An 18,443-nucleotide genomic window follows, 5' to 3' on the forward strand; every position below is an offset into this window, starting at 1 on the left:
TGTTTGAGTCGGAAGTGTAATTTTCATTGTTCGCAAATGGCATGAAGATGTTTTAAAACATAATTCACATAATTTGTGTAAGGAAAGTAAAAGGTTTGCAATTTTATTTTACAGTGATTGTGAAGCTATAAAGCGCGCTGTGCTTTCTGACACTTTGAACGAGTAAATAAATGTTGAACAACCAAGCATTAAATGGATTAATGTTTTTAATGGTTTGCGTCAGGTTTATTCGTTTAGACAGAAAGCAAATTGACCTGGGAAGGTGTATAGAGAAGTAGATCCAGATGTTTTAATTTTACCTGTGACACATCAGGGTTGCTTTGTAACTATTCAAGGAAACATACACAAATGTTCTCTGGACAATTTTAGAAGCTAGTTACACAATAAATCAAAAGTGACTTTTCTCAACACACTAGAACAATGCGAGGCAATTGTATTTCCCACATGGATCTATTTAGGCAACAAGAACAAGGAAGTTACATTCGTGTGATGTCAAGTCCCACGGTCAGTCTTACATGGGAGCCTTGTGGGACCCCATTGGATTGACGGAAATATTTAATAAAATACACAATAAGAATGTTAATACTTTTGAAAGTTTTAAACAGAAAGGAAAGGCCAAAAATGTCCCTATAGAATACCAACTGTAGGGAGTTCTGGTACCCAAAAATCAAAACACTGGAGTAGCAGCTTTGGGGAATTCACTAAAACATCACTTATAATAAAACGCACACCTTCCTGTTGACTGTAGCTGATAGTGGTTTATTTATTTTCTTATTGCTGAGATCTGTGATTGTTCAGACTGAAAATGGAAATAGAAAAAGGTTCTGAGTTTGAACTAAGCTATAGTTGTAGTATGTTTTACCTTGTGACAAATCAACTCATGATCCCCTTGACAACCCAAACCAATATCTGTTTGACACACATTGCATTTTAGAAAACAAAAGCATATTATTTTAATCACCAGAGTTACTATTACACTGAAATAAAGTATAAAAGGCAAAACCGGTTCCTCATTAAAAGTCTTCATTGAAAGTTTATAATTGGTTCCCAGATCCGGAAACAGATCTCTCACTCCCGCAGTGATTCTTCTTATCCTCTCTGGAAATCTATACTGATTAAGCTTTTGCTCTCAATCTTTAGGGCCATGTTTGATTGTTTTGGTCTCCTGACCTGCCCCCCACAACTGCATTCTTAGTAAACCTGAGCAATTCAACACATTGCTGTTTTTCCCATCGCTATACTGCTCTATTGGACCAAAGTGTTATTCAATCACATAAGTTGTGAAGAACAGTAGCGTGTGGGGGGAGAACTTGGGCACCAATGAATTGGGGTGGGGCACATGGATTGAAAGAGTGCATTTGGAACATCGGCCCTATTGAGTACATCAGTCAAGGTAAAGGAGCATGGGCAAGAGCCACATAGAGACATTGGGGTTACACAAGAGAGAGAGCAGGCAGAGGGGAGGTGACACTTACAGAAATAATGGGACAGGGTGATGCACACACCACAATGAGAAAAATTCTGGTGTGATAGCGGAACAGTGAAAGAGAGGGAGAGAGAGAAAAGTTTTGAAGAAAAAGAAAAAGCGCGAATAATAGGAACAAGTAAAAAGTGGAATAAAAGCAGAGACAGTTACAGGAAGAGCTACAAATGTGTCTATCGGTGAGCAATGCCAATGGTGCATACAAGTGCCACAATTAACAATGCTAAAGTTTTTATAGATAACACTTGGTCCATGTGATCTCCTTGGACTGGTTTTGATCGCCTGAGGGCATCGGAGAAGAATTTTAGAGTATTTTCTCCCTATTGGCCCTGTGTTTTTTTGCCTCCCTCAGGAGATTACATGGCTGTGGGGATGGTGGGAGGGTGTGAAGTGTCTAGTCATGGCGCTCTAGACATCATGGTGTTGGGCAGGCGAAATGGACCAGCTGGTCTTTTCCTACTTGTCAATTTCATATGTTCCTATGTTAGTCACTTAAGGTGTCAGCTGTGGCTCAGTGGGTAGCACCCTCGCCTCGGAGTCAGAAGAGTGTGGGTTCAAGTCCCACTCCAAAGACTTGAGCACAGAAGTCTAAGCTGGCACTTCAGTGCAGTACTGAGCGAGCGTTGCACTGTCGGAGGTGCCATCTTTCGGATGAGACATTAAACCGAGGCTCTGTCTGTCCTCTCAGGTGAACATAAAAGATCCCATGGCACTAGTTTGAAGAAGAGCAGAGGAGTTCTCCCCGGTGTCCTGGGCCAATATTTAGCTCTCAACCAACATCACTAAAACACATTATCTGGTCATTATCACATTTCTGTTTGTGGGACCTTACTGTGCGCAAACTGGCTGCCGCATTTCCTTATATTACAACAGTGACTGCACTTCAAAAGTACTTCATTGGCTGTAAAGTGCATTAGGACATCCTGAGGTTGTAAAAGGCACTGTATAAATGCAAGCATTTCTTTCTTTTTTTAATATTCAGACACTTCCTGAACAATCTGTGCTACAAAAAATTAAGTTTTTTTTAACTTTTTTTTAAAAAAGATCAGTTTTATTGAAATGTTCTCTCCCTTTATTGACCCGCACCATAATGTTGGAATTAAGGTATTGAACAGCTAAGCTATCCCATCAAGCATTTGGCATTTGTTTAATTGCACATGACAACATGTTTTTAATTTTATAAAACTATTTATAAAAATATTGCTGTTGGCAAATACTAGAGGAAAACATTCTTTTGATTCCTTCAGTTTAAAAGGCTTTACTTAGGTTCATCAAATAAAACTGCACTTTTCAAAATAAAACTACTGTTAATAATTCTTTTGTAGCTTAGATTGTTCAATAAAAGGTATAAATATTAAGTGATTAAAATTTATCAAGGGCCATGAATATGGTTAGAGAAGTGGTCCTTCCCCACCTCAAAAGCTTCATTAAAACCATGGCCGCCATTTCCCCAACCTCGGCGGGTCTGGTGCGGCCGGGGTGCAACTGTGCTGCTGGCTCCAGCCCGCTGTCCAAAGTGATCTTATGTTGATTGGGCTCCAACAACCACAATCACCTTCCTTTGTGACTCCAGCCATTGGAGAGTTTTCCCCTGATTCCCATTGACTTCAATTTTACTAGGGCTCCTTGATGCCACACTCAGTCAAATGCTGCCTTGATGTCAAGGACAGTCACTCTCAACTCACCTCTGGAATTCAGCTCTTTTGTCCATGTTTGGACGAAGGCTGTAATGAGGCCTGGAGCTGAGTGGTCCTGCCAGAACCCAAACTGAGTATCGGTGAGTAAGTACTGCTTGATAGCACTGTTGACAACACCTTCCATCACTTTGCTGATGATTGAGAGTAGACTGATGGGGCAGTAATTGGCCGGATTGGATTTGTCCTGCTTTGTGGGCAGGACACACCTGGGCAGTTTTCCACATTGTCGGGTAGATGCCAGTGTTGTAGCTGTACTGGAACAGCTTGGCTGCGGCGCGGCTAGTTCTGAAGCACAAGTCTTCAGCATGACAGCCAGTATATTGTCGGGGCCCATAGCCTTTGCTGTATCCAGTACACTCAGCCATTTCTTGATGTCACGCGGAGTGAATTGAATTGGTTGAAGACTGGCTTCTGTGATGGTGGGGACCTTAGGAGGAGGCCGAGAGGGATCATCCACTCAGCACGTCTGGCTGAAGGTGGTTGCAAAAGCTTCAGCCTTGTCTTTGGCACTCATGTGCTGGGCTCCGTCATCATTGAGCCCATAGCCCTGTTCCTGGGACTAGGGACAGGGTCACTGGCAAGGCTTGGAAGCTAAGCAGAGCCAGGCCTGGTTAATACCTGGAGGGGTGACCATCAGGGAAGACCAGGTGCAGAAGGTCACGGAAGGAGCCCCAAGGAGGGGCGGTTGGGCAGAAGGTCACGGAAGGAGCCCCGGGAGGGGTGGCTGGTGAGCAGGCCCGGGCGTTGGGCTGAAGATTGTCGGACAGGAGGAATGGTGGAAATGGAATGGCGGCGCGCACAGACGCAGCGACTTTGCTTCTCCCAGGACGGTGCTATTTACGTTTAATGTTAATGTTATTTGTACTGGACTCATGGGAGCCTGCAAGATCACATTTTGTTGTTCATGTACTTGTGCATTGTACAATGACAAAGTTTAATTATTATTATTAGGATGGGAATGTTCATGGAGCCTCCTCCTCCCCCCATCAGTTGTTTAATGGCCTACCACCATTCATGACTGGATGTGGCAGAACTGCAGAGCTTTGATCTGATGTTGGTTGTAGGCTCGCTTAGCTCTGTCTATAACATGCTGCTTCCGTTGTTTAGTATGCATGTAGTCCTGTGTTGCAGCTTCCCCAGGTTGGCACCTCATTTGTAGGTGTGCCTGGTGCTGCTCCTGGCATGCTCTTCTACACTCCTGGGTTGGTCGCCTGGCTTGATGTTAATGGTAGAGTGAGGGATATGCCAAGCCATGAGGTTACAGATTGCGGTGGAGTACAATTCTGCTGGTGCTGATGGCCCACAGCACCTCATTAATGCCCAGTTTTCAGCTGCTAGATCTGTTCTGAATCTATCCCATTTAACACGGAAGAGGTGTTGTCAACTCAGTGGCCGCTTGGGGAGCGCTAATTAAAGGGAATGGTTTTCAGGTCGTCCAACCTTTATTATTTGCAGTCTGGTGCCTGCTCAAACTTTTTGATGTTTCATTGCTGCAAGATGTCCAAGCCCTCCACTTTGAGTGTGTGTTTGGGGCTGTAATGGCAGTCGAGCAGGTCGCCTTGCAACGCAGAACTGCACCATCCTTTTAAGCGAGGGAAGCAGCCTCTGATGCTGTTAGCAATGTGCTCCAAATTGTTTTAGCGCTCTGCCGCTACCGTCCCACTCTCAGATTTTAGCGCCCTAAGTTAGCGCTTGATTTTCCCGGCAGGGGCGCTATGGAATTTCTAGCCCTAGCTTTTTATTCCCGATTTATTTAATTAACTGAATTTAAATTCCACAGCCGCCATGGTGAGATTTGAACACACGTCTCCGGATCAATTAGTCCAGGCCTCTGGATTACTAGTCCAGTAACCACTATGCTACCATTCCCTCTGGTTACTGACTATCCTGCCACTGGCAACAGTTTCTCCCTATCTACTCTAACAAAGACCTTCATAATTTTGAACCCCTCTATTAAATCTCCCCTTAACCTTCTCAAGGGAAAACAACCCCAGCTTCTCTAGTCTCTCCACTTTAGGATATATTGTATCCCAAAATGTTATTTTCTGAAAGAAATCTATCTACTGTAATTTGAATCTGAATGAATCAATACTAACTGCTTCCACCATCTCCCTGGGGAGCCTGTTCCATAGATTGACCACTCGCTCACTGAAATAATGTTTCTGCAGATTAGTTTTGAATTCACCCCTTCAAGCACAGGCCGTGTCCTCTTTTTCTGGACAAGGTGATACAGCTGATCATGGTCGACATTATCCAGTCCCTTTAGAATCCTAATAACAGCAATATCATCTCCCAACCTTCTCTTTTCCAGTGAGAACTTGCCCAGTTTACATAATTGCTCCTCATAATCCATCCTTTAAACACAGGTAACAATTAACAGAAATCATCACCTTAATGGTTCAGATAAGGAAGCTGTCACCTGTGTAATAAAATTGTGCACAATAATACAAATCTTTGGCTTAATCAGCTGGTGGAGTGTTTACTTATATAAGGGGGAGGAGTGTGTTGAGAGTTTGAGGACAGACTCAGTTCCCAGAGCTGCTACATCATTTGCAGTGTAAGCTATTGCATTCCAGCTTTCATAGAGGTTCCTTCAAGCTTTTTAACTAGACACTTGGTAAGGTGTTATTTTAGTACTCCTTGTGGTAGAGAGTTCCACATTCTAACAACTCTGTTTAAAATCATGAAGGGTTGAGATAGAGTAATAAAGAGAAACTGTTTCCAATGGCTAAATGGTCGATAACGAGAGGACATAGATTTAAGGTGATTGGCAAAAGCACCAGAGGCGACATGCGTAAGAAAGTTTTTCCTCATAAGTGATTAGAATTTGGAATGCACTGCCTGATTCAATAGTAGCCTTCAAAAGGGAATTGGAAAAATACTTGAAGGAGAAAAAAATTGCAGGGATATGGGGAAAGAGCAGGGAAGTGATACTAACTGGATTGCTCTTCAAAAGAGCCGGCGCAGACTCGATGGGCTGAGCGGCCTCCTTCTGTGCTGTATCATTCTATGATTCTTTCATCAGTGTACACCTTTGTTTAAAGCTGGTAGAATGACATATAAGATACCTGAAGAGGCCAACAATGTTCCATCTACTGGAATAATAGGGCAGGTGTTGCCATAGAAATGAAAGATACATAACCCCATGGTTGTTGCTAACACTATCACCTTCAAAATATCTCGTTCCTGATCTTGCCATTTGTAAGGCTTCAGATTTTAGTTTGAAACCTGACAACTGCCCCCTGAAAGATGAATTCTAAAATTAGGGTCACATCCACTAAAACCCAGAAACATCAATGTTGGAATACTGCAGCTCCAGTGACATTCAACCGCTTTCCCAGTTTCTTGTGGGGAGCACTGCATCTTCACTTCGTACTGATGAGCAGCATCAACATCACAGAATCATACAACACAGGAGGGAGCCATTCAGCCCATCGTTTCCGTGCTGGCTTTTTGAAAGAACTAACCAATTAATGCCACTCCCCTGCTCTATCCCCATAGCCCTGCAAATGTTTTCATTTTAAGTATTTATCCAATTCCCTTGTGAAGGTTACTATTGAATCTGTTTTCACCACCCTTTCAGGCCGTGCATTCCAGATCATAACGACTTGCTACGTAAAAAAACCTCCCCCCCGATGCTTTTGCCAATTACTTTAAATCTGTGTCTTCTGGTTATCGATCAGATTTCTCCTTATTTACTCTATCGAAACCCTTCAGAATTGTGAATACCTTTAATAAATCTCTTCTAAGGAGAACAATCCCAGCTTCCCTAGTATCTCCACTTGGGATGTATTGTGAATCAACTCCATCAGCATTATACTTTACGAGAAAAGGTGTAAGCATTTATTATTTACTAGAAAGTATTTTATTTGTCCCTTCCAAACCTGAAGCTTGCTGATTATGAACATCCTGTTTTACTTTTGAATGGAAGGAGCACAGGGGGCAGATTTTTCTCTTCGGCAAATTTGGGCACAGCTGCTGGTGATTTTCCATCCAAGGACAGAAAATCACCGGCAGCTTGAGCTTGGATTTGCAATAACTGCTCACATACCCTGCCAAGCTTTTATTTTAGGATAACAGTACGGTGATGAAATGACTGTAGCAAATGAGAACCGATGTGTCAGTTAACAAGGCGAATCTGTGAAAAACTTGTAGAAATCATTTTTAAATATAAACTGATTTCAGTGGTGTATGTGACATGATTTCTTTTTAAAGGTAGACTTATTCTTTCATAGAAGAACTGTAGAATAACTTAATCTTGCTGGGATGTATATTATGGCAATTTTGTGAATCTATAGAACTGACAGAAATAATTCCAAGTGAAAATGAACATGTCATTGATAATAAAGCTGTAGCACCTCCGCTAGTGCAAAGGTGTATTATAGCATGATAAATTTACATAAGCAAATTTCCATTATAAATGTGGACAAGCAAATTTATAATGGTAAAAGTTGACAGGAGATGCATGCAGAAGCAAGGTTTTTGATATAGTTATATAGTAGCTAACTAACCTGTCAGTAAAGTTTAAGAATACTGGGAATTTGACTCAATTCTCACAACATTAATAGATGACCTGAATCAAGTATTTTAAAGAGATGATGTTGTAAAGTTTAATGGCTCAGTTCCTCAAACATGCAGGAAGAGCCTGTCAAAAGCTTTGCTATGTGCTACTACATATACTGATGAGTGTCTCTATCTGTACTTACAACATTCAATCATGTTTCTAATTCAATCATGTTTCTAACCAGATATTCCCTTGTATTCCCTTAAATATAGAAGATTAAGGCGTGATCTAATTGTGATGTTTAAGATAATTAAAAGGAGTTGATAGGGTAGATAGAGAGAAACTATTTCCTCTGGTGGGGGGAGTCCAGAACAAGGGGGCATAACCTTAAAATTAGAGCTGGGCCGTTCAGGGGTGATGTCAGGAAAACTTCTTCACACAAAGGGTAGTGGAAATCTGGAACCCTCTCCCCCAAAACTCTGTTGATGCTGGGGGTCAATTAAAAATTTCAAAACTGAGTTTGATAGATTTTTGTTAGCCAAGGATATTAAGGGCTATGGAAGGAAGGTGGATAAATGGTGTTAAGATACAGATCAGCCAAGATCTAATTGAATGCCAGAACAGGCTCGAGGGGCTGAATGACCTCCTCCTGTTCCTATGTTCCTCTTCCACCACGGATGTTGCCTGACCTGCTGAGTTTTTCCAGCATTTTCTGTTGTTATTTCGGATTTCCAGCATCTGCAGTATTTTGCTATCAGACCAATGCTAGTTTAGTAGGGAGTGTAGAAGGGCGTACCTTAGAATGATGCACCAAACCTAATGAAACTACATTGGGCTAATTACATACTAAACAACAAATGCAGCAGGCTATAGACAGAGCGGTGCGGTCCCATAATCAATGGATCAGAGCAAAGCTCTGTAACCCTACTACATCTGACTAAAAACAAGGGCATATAAGGTAGCCAAATCTAGTGGGAGGATAGAGGATTGGGAAAACTTTAAAAGACAGCAAAAAATAACAAAAAGATTGATTAAGAAAGGGAAGATAGATTATGAAAGTAAATTAGCAAAAAATATAAAAACAGAAAGTAAGAGTTTTTAATAGTTATATAAAAAGAAAAAGGGTGGCTAAAGTAAATGTTGGTCCCTTAGAGGATGAGACCGGGAAATTAATGGTGGGAAATATGGAGATGGCAAAAACACTGAATGAATATTTTATATCAGTCTTTACAGTAGAAGACACTAAGAATATCCCAACACTGGACAAACAGGGGGCTAAAGGGGGGGGGGGGGGGAAGAAAGAAGAGCTAAACACGATCAAAATCACTGAGGACGTGGTACTCGGTAAAATAATGGGACTCAAGTTGGATAAATCACCTGGACCTGATGGCTTACATCCTAGGGTCTTGAGGGAAGTGGCGGTAGGGATTGTGGATGCATTGGTAATAATTTTCCAAAACTCCCTGGACTCAGCAAAGGTCCCGGCAGACTGGAAAACTGCTAATGTAACACCCTTATTTAAAAAGGGCAGTAGACAGAAGGCTGGAAACTATAGACCGGTTAGCCTAACATCTGTGGTAGGTAAAATGTTGGAGTCCATTATTAAGGAGACAGTAACAGGACATTTGGATAATCATAATTTAATAGGACAAAGTCAGCATGGTTTTATGAAGGGGAAGTCATGTTTGACAAATTTGCTGGAGTTCTTTGAGGAAGTAACATAGGGTTGGATAAAGGGGAACCAGTGGACATAGTGTATTTAGACTTCCAAAAGGCATTTGACAAGGTGCCACACAAAAGATTATTGCTTAAGATAAAAAATCACAGGATTGGGGGTAATATTCTGGCATGGATAGAGGATTGGCTATCTAACAGAAGGCAGAGAGTTGGGATAAATGGTTCATTCTCAGACTGGCAATCAGTAACTAGTGGTGTTCCGCAGGGGTCAGTGCTGGGTCCCCAACTCTTTACAATCTATATTAACGATTTGGAGGAGGGGACCGAGTGTAACATATCAAAGTTTGCAGATGATACAAAGATGGGAGGGAAAGTAGTGAGTGAGGAGGACATAAAAAACCTGCAAGGGGACATAGACAGGCTAAGTAAATGGGCAGAGATTTGGCAGATGGAATACAATACTGGAAAGTGTGAGGTTATGCACTTTGGCAGGAAAAATCGTAGAGCAAGTTATTATCTTAATGGCAAGAAACTGGAAAGTACTGAAGTACAAAGGGATCTGGGGGTCCTGGTGCACGAAACTCAAAAGGTTAGTATGCAGGTGCAGCAAGTGATTAAGAAGGCCAATGGAATGTTGGCTTTCATTGCTAGGGGGATAGAATATAAAAATAGGGAGGTATTGCTTCAGTTGTACAAGGTATTGGTGAGACCGCACCTGGAATACTGCATACAGTTTTGGTGTCCATACTTAAGAAAGGACATACTTGCTCTCGAGTCAGTACAAAGAAGGTTCACTCGGTTAATCCCGGGGATGAGGGGATGGTCATATGAGGAGGGGTTGAGTAGATTGGGACTCTACTCATTGGAGTTCAGAAGAATGAGAGGCGATCTTATTGAAACATATAAGATTGTGAAGGGGTTGGATCGGGTGGATGCGGGGAGGATGTTCCCGATGATGGGTGAAACTAGAACTAGGGGGCATAGTCTTAGAATAAGGGGCTGCTCTTTCAAAACTGAGATGAGGAGGAACTACTTCACTCAGAGGGTGGTAGGTCCATGGAATATGCTGCCCCAAAAAGCTGTGGAAGCTACATCATTACATAAATTTAAAACAGAAATAGACAGTTTCCTAGAAGTAAAAGGGAATTAAGGGTTACGAGGAGCGGGCAGGAATTTGGACATGAGTCTAGGTTCGGATCGGTCATGGCCCTGTGGGTAGCGGAGCGGGCCCAGGGGCCGTGTAGCCTGGTCCTGCTCCTATTTCGTGTGTCTAATTCTGTTAGATTCAGGAGATAGTTCTGTGATAGTAGATTGGCGGTTAGGATCAGATCAGCCATGATCTTATTGAATGGTGGAGCAGGCTGGAGGGGCCGATTGGCCTACTCCTGCTCCTATTTCTTATGTTCTTATGTCAATGCTCAGTTTATGCTCTGTCAGACTTGGTTACAGCAATGATCTAGACATAGACTTAAAAGCTCAATGTCAGGACAGCTGCTCTCAAAATCAAGGCAACATTTGACTGAGTACGGCACAAAAGGGCCCGAGCAAAACTGAGATCAATGGAGGTCAAGGGAAAAAGCCATTGGTGGTTGGCATCATATCTGACAGAAAGGACTATGGTTGTTAGAAGTCAATCAGTGCAAGACCACGACTCAACATCCATCTCCACCTCCACTCTATGATCTACAGGATGTACTGCAGCAGCGCATCAAGCTTCCTTTGACAACACCTCCCAGTCCACGACCTTAACCAACTAGAAGAACAAGAACAGCAAGGTCATGGAAACACCATCACCTCCAGGTTCCCCTCCAAATCATAAAATCATACACTACCTTGACTTGGACATTTGATGTACCTTCACTGTTGCTAAAGCATTATCCTGGAGTTCACTACCTAACATTATTGTGAGTGCATTGTCAGCATAAGGACTGCAATGGATCAAGGCGGCGGCCGATCAACGCATTCTTAGGGTAATTATGGACGGGCAATAAAAATGTAGCTTTGTCAGTATCACCCACATTCTGAAAACATTTTTTTTTAAACTTACCATATTGGGAGACTAATAGACTTCCAAAGTGAAATAAAGGCCAATGTTCAAAATATTTAAGTGGGGATGATGAAGGGAGGCGAAGAACGAACGAACTTCCATTTATATAGCGCCTTTCACATCCTTAGGGCATCCCAAAGAATTTCATAGCCAATGAAGTACTTTTAAAATGTTGTAGACTAGATCAAAAAGGGCATACACAAACTAGAATTGTCTTATGTAGATAGCAGCCTTGTCGGAAAAAAATAATTCTCAACGGCAGAGGTGTAAATGGGCTCAGAAAGTGATCTGACGATCACTTGTAGGGAGCGTAAACTACATCTAATAAACCGCCAGCACTGGGGACCGCGCGTATTGTCTAAACTCTGTTATGTGTTGTAATGAAACAACTATGGTTATCTATCGGGCACGTGATATATCACAGGTAACCGATCTCTGACCTTTTGAAATATTGGCCCGGAGATAAATACTAGTGTATCTGATAGCTGGGTTGACCAGTGAGCGGCCTATTTAAATGTATCTTTAAAAACTAAACGTAAATGTACCTTGACAGCAGCAGGAAAGCTGCCACGATTCGCCTATTATCAACAGTGAGATTTGCTGAGATAGTGAAATTGATTGTAAATCCATTAAAACTTATGTAATTGTCACTGTAAAACACCCCAAAACACGCAACATTTTTCATCAATAAAAAGTCCAGCTGAAAATCAATGGCAAGTTTCGTCTTACAACCTTAGGCACCATCTTAACTGCAGAGAAAGGCATAATTTCAACATATTTACTTAATATTTTGTAATTAATGCGTCTCATTTCCCAATTTATACAGAAACAAGGCACCCTGGAACTGGATTAACCTCAGCAAGTTATGCTGAGCAGGCGTTCCTTTGAACGCGGCGCACATTTTTTTTTACAGGATGCGCTTTTAATTAATCTTGTCCTGCGCCACTCTGGTTTAAAGTTTTATGAAGTGATCATAAACAGCCAGTTCTTCAACAATGAAACGCGCCCCTTGAGATAATCACCCTTACCAAACGCAATGACTCCCCAGCACATTGGTTTTCGGTTTAAAAAAAAGTAGCAAAGTGGAGGTTTAACCTTTTTTTTGTCGAAGGACACGATTTGCAGAAGCTATAAACCAGTCTTACCTGAAATTGACAAGCAGTAAACATGAATGATCAAAATTCCCGATAATTCCATGTTTCGATCCCCGCAGTACCCAGTCACCTTCACATCGCTGGTTTTTCTTTCTGTCCGCTATCCCAGAGGTTATTAGCGATTTAGACCGGGGTGTCGTTCTTTCTGTGTCGCGCGGTCCTCTTGCAAGCTGTAAGTGAACTTAAAAATTACAATTAAACTGATCAGAAAGTTCGCTGATTATTCCCAAATCGAGTTAGAATAAGGCGGATTCGGGGTTATTCAATGCCAGGGAGTCGGTGGCTGTTCCTTTTTCCTGTTTCCTGTGGGAATGGGAGAGGATTAGGCAGGAGCTGCAGCTCACACAGACATACACTCTGGGAATCTTGAAACTATCAATAACACGAGAACTATCAAGAACAATCAAGAACCCTATCAATAAAATTCGCAAGTGCTGCTCCACAGAACTTGCCATGTGGGGAATATGATAAAAGGAAACCAACTGATCATCCAAGTTTTATCAAGCGAGAGGTTTTTCCACACAAGTCAATTTTAAATGTTTAACACCTGCGCTAAAATAGCAGAGAGAGGAATGTCATCCAAACACGTTAAACATGTGTCCACTAACAATAAAAAAGTTTAACCTAACATGCAACGGTACTATCAGGTTTAAAAAAAATAATACTTTCAAAAATGCGTTACTGTGCCTCCCTGACACAGGAGCGTGCCTTTTTGTCTTGGGCTTTACTACAGTTCTTTAGGTCTGCCATCTATCATATGCTTTGCCACTGCTGGCTATAACTCTTCCACCCCTACTCTTTTTGTAACCAAGCTTGAATGGGATGCTAGCCATGGATGGGGGCAAGCAAAAGAGTTTATTAAGAAAAAAAGCAGGTCACAGCCCAGACCATATTGGTCAAACTGGACACTGCCTCATTAAGATACCTGATCATTCTTCATTTTACTTAAATAGTAAAGAAAGGCAATTTGAATAATGTAATTACTTCTATTTCATGCACAGTCCATTACAAGTTGCTCATGGCAAAAAGCAACAGCAAATAGGAGGGTAAATCCTGCTATCTATACCAGCTGGTATCCTTACCCTCCCTGTAAAAAAGTCAGATTTTCTTTGCAAATGCGTGTACCGGGGTATTTTGTAGTTGTCCTCTAAAATTAGCACTACTAAAATAATTTCTTATGGCAAATCATGGTTAGTGAATAAAATTGATAATTTTCAACTTTCTCAAGCGGTACAGCATTCTTTCAAGACACGCGCATAAAATGGAAATGCTGAGGAGAGGATGGTGGGGGGGATTATTTTTCTTCCCACTCATTCAAAATCAAGGAGTAATTAATAGCTTTGTCGTACACAATATGACATCAGGGTGTTTTATATTCCATGAATCTTTAGCAAATGAAGCAATTTTTATTAGCATTGTTTTTCTCTCTCTTCCTGTTGAGGAGTTAGTTGAATGGTGCTGGCATCGGGAGCTTTCACTACACAAATAACAACACTGTATGTTACTGATTGTTCCACTTGTTCAATGGAGATGGGAAAAGCTTGCCAATAGAGTTCAGCTAACTTCTCGTCAAGAAAGAATTAGTGCTGCAGAGAAAGACCCTGGATGGTGGTTCTGAGGGATCCTAGGAGGAATTGGACACAATAATTCTGTAAATATTTCATTGCTGATTACCAGACCACTAATTGGGTGGAGTCTAGTGTTACAACTACCCTTTCAACTGGAAAAGCCACATTCGGATGAGTAATTGATGAAGCCTTGTTTTGATTGGAGGTCGGCCTTTGAGGTCAGTAGGAAAATACTGAGAATATTGGCTCCCCCATCTCATATATTTTTGAATAACCCCTAAGAAGGAAGTGGGAAGGGTGCATTCTTCCACTTCCTTGCTCGGTGATCCTGATTAGCTCAGTAGTGTCCTTTTATTAAATTCACCGATATATCTGTGCTTGATCATAATACATTATCTCTCAACTTCCTCGACCCCTCCACAGCCTTTGATACACTCGACCACACCATCCTCCTCCACCTCTTCTCTATTGTCTAGCTTAGGGAGACTGCTCTTGCTTTGTTCTACTCTTACCTATCCGATCAACATCCTGGCTATAGTGCTGAAGACATGTGCTCCAGAACTAGCCAAGCTGCTCCAGTACAGCTACAACACTGGCAGCTATCTGACAATGTGGAAAACTGCCCACATATGTCCTGCCCATAAAAAGGACAAATCCAATCTGGCCAATTACCACCCCATCAGTCTACTCTCAATCATCAGCAAAGTGATGGAAGGTGTCATCGACAGTGCTATCAAGTGGCACTTACTCACCAATAACCTGCTCACTGATGCTCAGTTTGGGTTCCACCAAGACCATTCGGCTGCCGACCTCATTACAGCCTTGGTCCAAACATGGACAAAGGAGCTGAATTCCAGAGGTGAGGTGAGAGTGACTGCCCTTGACATCAAGGCAGCATTTGACCAAGTGTGGCATGGAGACCTAGTAAAACTGAAGTCAATGGGAATCGGGGGACAACTCTCCACTGGCTGGAATCATACCTAGCACAAAGGAAGATGCTTGTGGTGATTGAAGGTCAATTATCACAGTCCCAGGACATCACTGCAGGAGTTCCTCAGGGAAATGTCCTAGGCCCAACCATCTTCAGCTGCTTCATCAATGACCTTCCCTCCAACATAAGGTCAGAAATGGGGATGTTCAGTGCCATTCACAACTCCTCAGATAATGAAGCAGTCCATGCCCGCATGCAACAAGACCTGGACGACGTTCAGGCTTGGACTGATAAATGGCAGGTAACATTTGCACCACAAAAGTGACTATCTCCAACAAGCTAGAGTCTAAACACCGCCCCTTGACATTCAATGGCATTACCATCGCTGAATCCCCCACCATCAACATCCTTGGGGTCACCATTGACCAGAAACTTAACTGGACCAGCCACATAAATACTGTGGCAACAAGAGCAGGTCAGAGGCTAGGTATTCTGCAGCATATGTCTCACTTCCTGACTCCCCAAAGCCTTTCTACCATCTATAAGGCACAAGTAAGGAGTGTGATGGAATACTCTCCACTTGCCTGGATGAGTGCAGCTCCAATAACACTCAAGAAGCTTGACACCATCCAGGACAAAGCAGCCAGCTTGATTGGCACCCCCTCTATCACCTTAAACATTCACTCCCTCCACCACCGGCGTACCGTGGCTGCAGTACCATCTACAAGATGCATTGCAGCAACTTGTCAAGGTTAGTTCGGCAGCACCTCCCAAACCCGCGACCTCTTCCACCTAGGACAGGGTAGCAGACACATGGGAACACCACCACCTCCCAGTTCCCCTCCAAGTCACACATCATCCTGACTTAGAAGTATATTGCCGATCCTTCATCATTGCTGTGTCAAAATACTGGAACTCCCTACTGAACAGTACTGTGGAAGTACCTTCACCACACGGACTGCAGCGGTTCAAGAAGGCGGCTCACCACCACCTTCTCTAGGGCAATTAGGGATGGGCAATAAATGTTGGCCTTGCCAGCAATGCCCACATCCCATAAAAACGAATAAAAAAAACCCCAAAAGAATCTCCAGCGATAGCTTTTCTTCCCCTCCTGCATCGTTAAGTAGGTGGATTCCTGGGATGGAAGGCTCGTCTTATGAGGAAAGATTGAGCAGGTTAGGCCTATACTCATTGGAGTTTAGAAGAATGAGAGGTTATCTTATTGAAACATATAAGATTCTGAGGGGGTTGGACAGGGTAGATACTGAGCGGATGTTTTCCCTCGTGTGGGAATCTAGAACAAGGCGGTATAATCTCAGAATAAGGAGTCGCCCATTTAAGATGGAGATGAGGAGGAATTTCTTCTCTCAGAGGGTCATGAATCTTTGAAATTCTTTACCCTAGAGAGCTGTGGAGGCAGAGTCATTGAATAAATTCAAGGCTGAGATACAGATTTTTGAGCAACAGGGGAGTCAAGGGTTTATGGGGAGCGGGCAGGAAAGTGGAGTTGAGGCCAATATCGGATCAGCCATGATCTTATTGAATGGTGGAGCAGACTCGAGGGGCCAAATGGCCTATTATGTTCTTAACTCTGGAGTCTCCCAAAATACTCTCCTTGGCCCCCTTCTCTCCATACTACCCCTTGCTGACATCATCCACTGATATGCACATTGATGACACTCCGCTCTACCTCTCCACCACCTCTCTTGAAATCACTGGTTGATAGCTGATACCATTCTTATATTTGGGGAAAAAATCTTGAGTGATGTAATGTGATTAAAGAAAGCACTTCACAAAAAAACACAAATGCTCTCATTATTTTTATTGGACTTCTGAAAATGCAGAGCACATTTAAATTAATGTAATTGTACAATAAACTGAAATTCAGAGTAGATTATCTTAGCATTAAATTGCAGACATCAATAAATTCAGAGGTAATGAATACACACATACCATTTCAAATTTTGTTTGATATAGTTTAATTGGAAATAAGTTAACTGTTAAAGAATTAATGAGATAAAATGCCACATTACAGATAACTGGGTAGTTTCTGTTCCACAATCAGGTCCCTTCTCAATTTTTTCAGTATGAAGATAGGTTACAGACACATGGAAGTTACAGCACAGAAACAGATCACTTTGCCCAACCATATCAGCATCTACCCTCTATGCAAGCAAATAGTTTTTTTGTGAAATACTTTTATTACTGCACGGTTCAACCTATAACTGTGAGACAGTACATCGGGTTCAGCTACTGTTTCCTCTTATTGTACTGCTATCTTAACCATTTTATTCCTAAGAACTTCAACAATGTGAACTAAACCTGTCCAAATTTAGGTTGATTCGTAGGGAAAGGGTTACTGTACGGTCCTGTTTCTCATACAGGACACTGATCACGTACCTTAGATGCTATTTCTCCAGATTCATAAGAATGGCTGAAGGGGTTCATCGAATTAAGACTCGGTCTGACATAAAACAAAATGTACTAGAGCAATGTGTCTATTGTTGGTGCCTAGAACTCAAATGCAACAAATACATTTGATGAAAAATCAGACACAGTGTAAAATAAAAATGGGAAATACAAAATTTGTAGTGTGAAAAAAAGTTTACTCATCTATAAAGTGTAAGCTTATCCTCTTGTGGAAATTACTCCTCAGTTGGAAAATAAAGCAATTAAAACAATTCTCTTTAATGTCCTTCCAGGTTAGTCAGGAAAGAGTTTAGGTCAGTTTCTGGTGTTTTGAAGGGCCTCTTGAAGTATTTTGTTGAACTCAGCAAGTTGTTTGGCCACATTCTTCACAACTGGCTGGTAGTCACTCTCTATACCCTTCGTAGCAATGACTGTTGAGCAGAGTTAAGGAAATTGATAAGAAGTATCAAATGAAATATGCTCTTTTGAGACCTAAACAGATGGAATCTAAAAGACAATAACAAAAAGAAAAAGCTCACAACTCTCTCACAAACTTTGGGGGTAACATTACAACCACCAGCAATGTCACAAAACAGGTGTGTATGTGTACATAGTATATAAAAATTAATTAATAAATAGTACAAAGAAAATGGATTAATGTAGATAGTGTACATAAAATAGGACCTTAAAATAGTTTTGTTTTAAACTATAATACATTACTTCCAATGTTCATGTGCTGTTACATTACTTTGGCATCAATGCACAAGAAATTTACACAAGTGCCATAATTATAACGTACTATGTATAAAATGGATTTACAATTGTAAGGCAGTAATACAATTAATGGATTCTGGTGATGTAATCTATCTATAAATATGTCTTATGCTTCTATGAGGCAAGATTCTGATTTACTTTTTGATTAATCCTAATTATTAAAAACATTTAATAATAAGATGGCAAAAGTTTAGATTTG

The 18,443-nt window shown here is 41.6% G+C and overlaps 2 protein-coding genes across 5 annotated transcripts in view; both read right to left on the reverse strand.

The window, feature by feature from the left end:
• The window catches only part of tek (TEK tyrosine kinase, endothelial), a 170,070-nt gene extending 156,695 nt beyond the window's left edge, over positions 1 to 13,375 (reverse strand). For 2 of the 4 annotated variants that reach the window (XM_085991822.1, XM_085991799.1), the window contains exon 1: positions 12,554 to 13,146. In XM_085991822.1, coding sequence (XP_085847948.1) covers positions 12,554 to 12,605 — 52 coding nt within the window. In that variant the 5' untranslated portion in view covers positions 12,606 to 13,146. Of the gene's footprint in view, positions 1 to 12,553; positions 13,147 to 13,227 lie in introns of those variants that run through there. The other 2 variants (XM_085991812.1, XM_085991805.1) reach the window with 2 other exon arrangements.
• Positions 13,376 to 16,868: 3,493 nt separating this feature from the next.
• Positions 16,869 to 18,443, reverse strand: part of ift74 (intraflagellar transport 74) — a 146,828-nt gene continuing 145,253 nt past the window's right edge. The window contains exon 19 of the mRNA XM_085991833.1: positions 16,869 to 17,901. Coding sequence (XP_085847959.1) covers positions 17,786 to 17,901 — 116 coding nt within the window. The 3' untranslated portion in view covers positions 16,869 to 17,785. The remainder of the gene's footprint in view (positions 17,902 to 18,443) is intronic.

The sequence above is a fragment of the Somniosus microcephalus genome, chromosome 1 (genome assembly GCF_052327205.1).
Source record: "Somniosus microcephalus isolate GS21.2 chromosome 1, FLI_Smic_1.0, whole genome shotgun sequence".
In the NCBI taxonomy this organism is placed as follows: domain Eukaryota; kingdom Metazoa; phylum Chordata; class Chondrichthyes; order Squaliformes; family Somniosidae; genus Somniosus; species Somniosus microcephalus.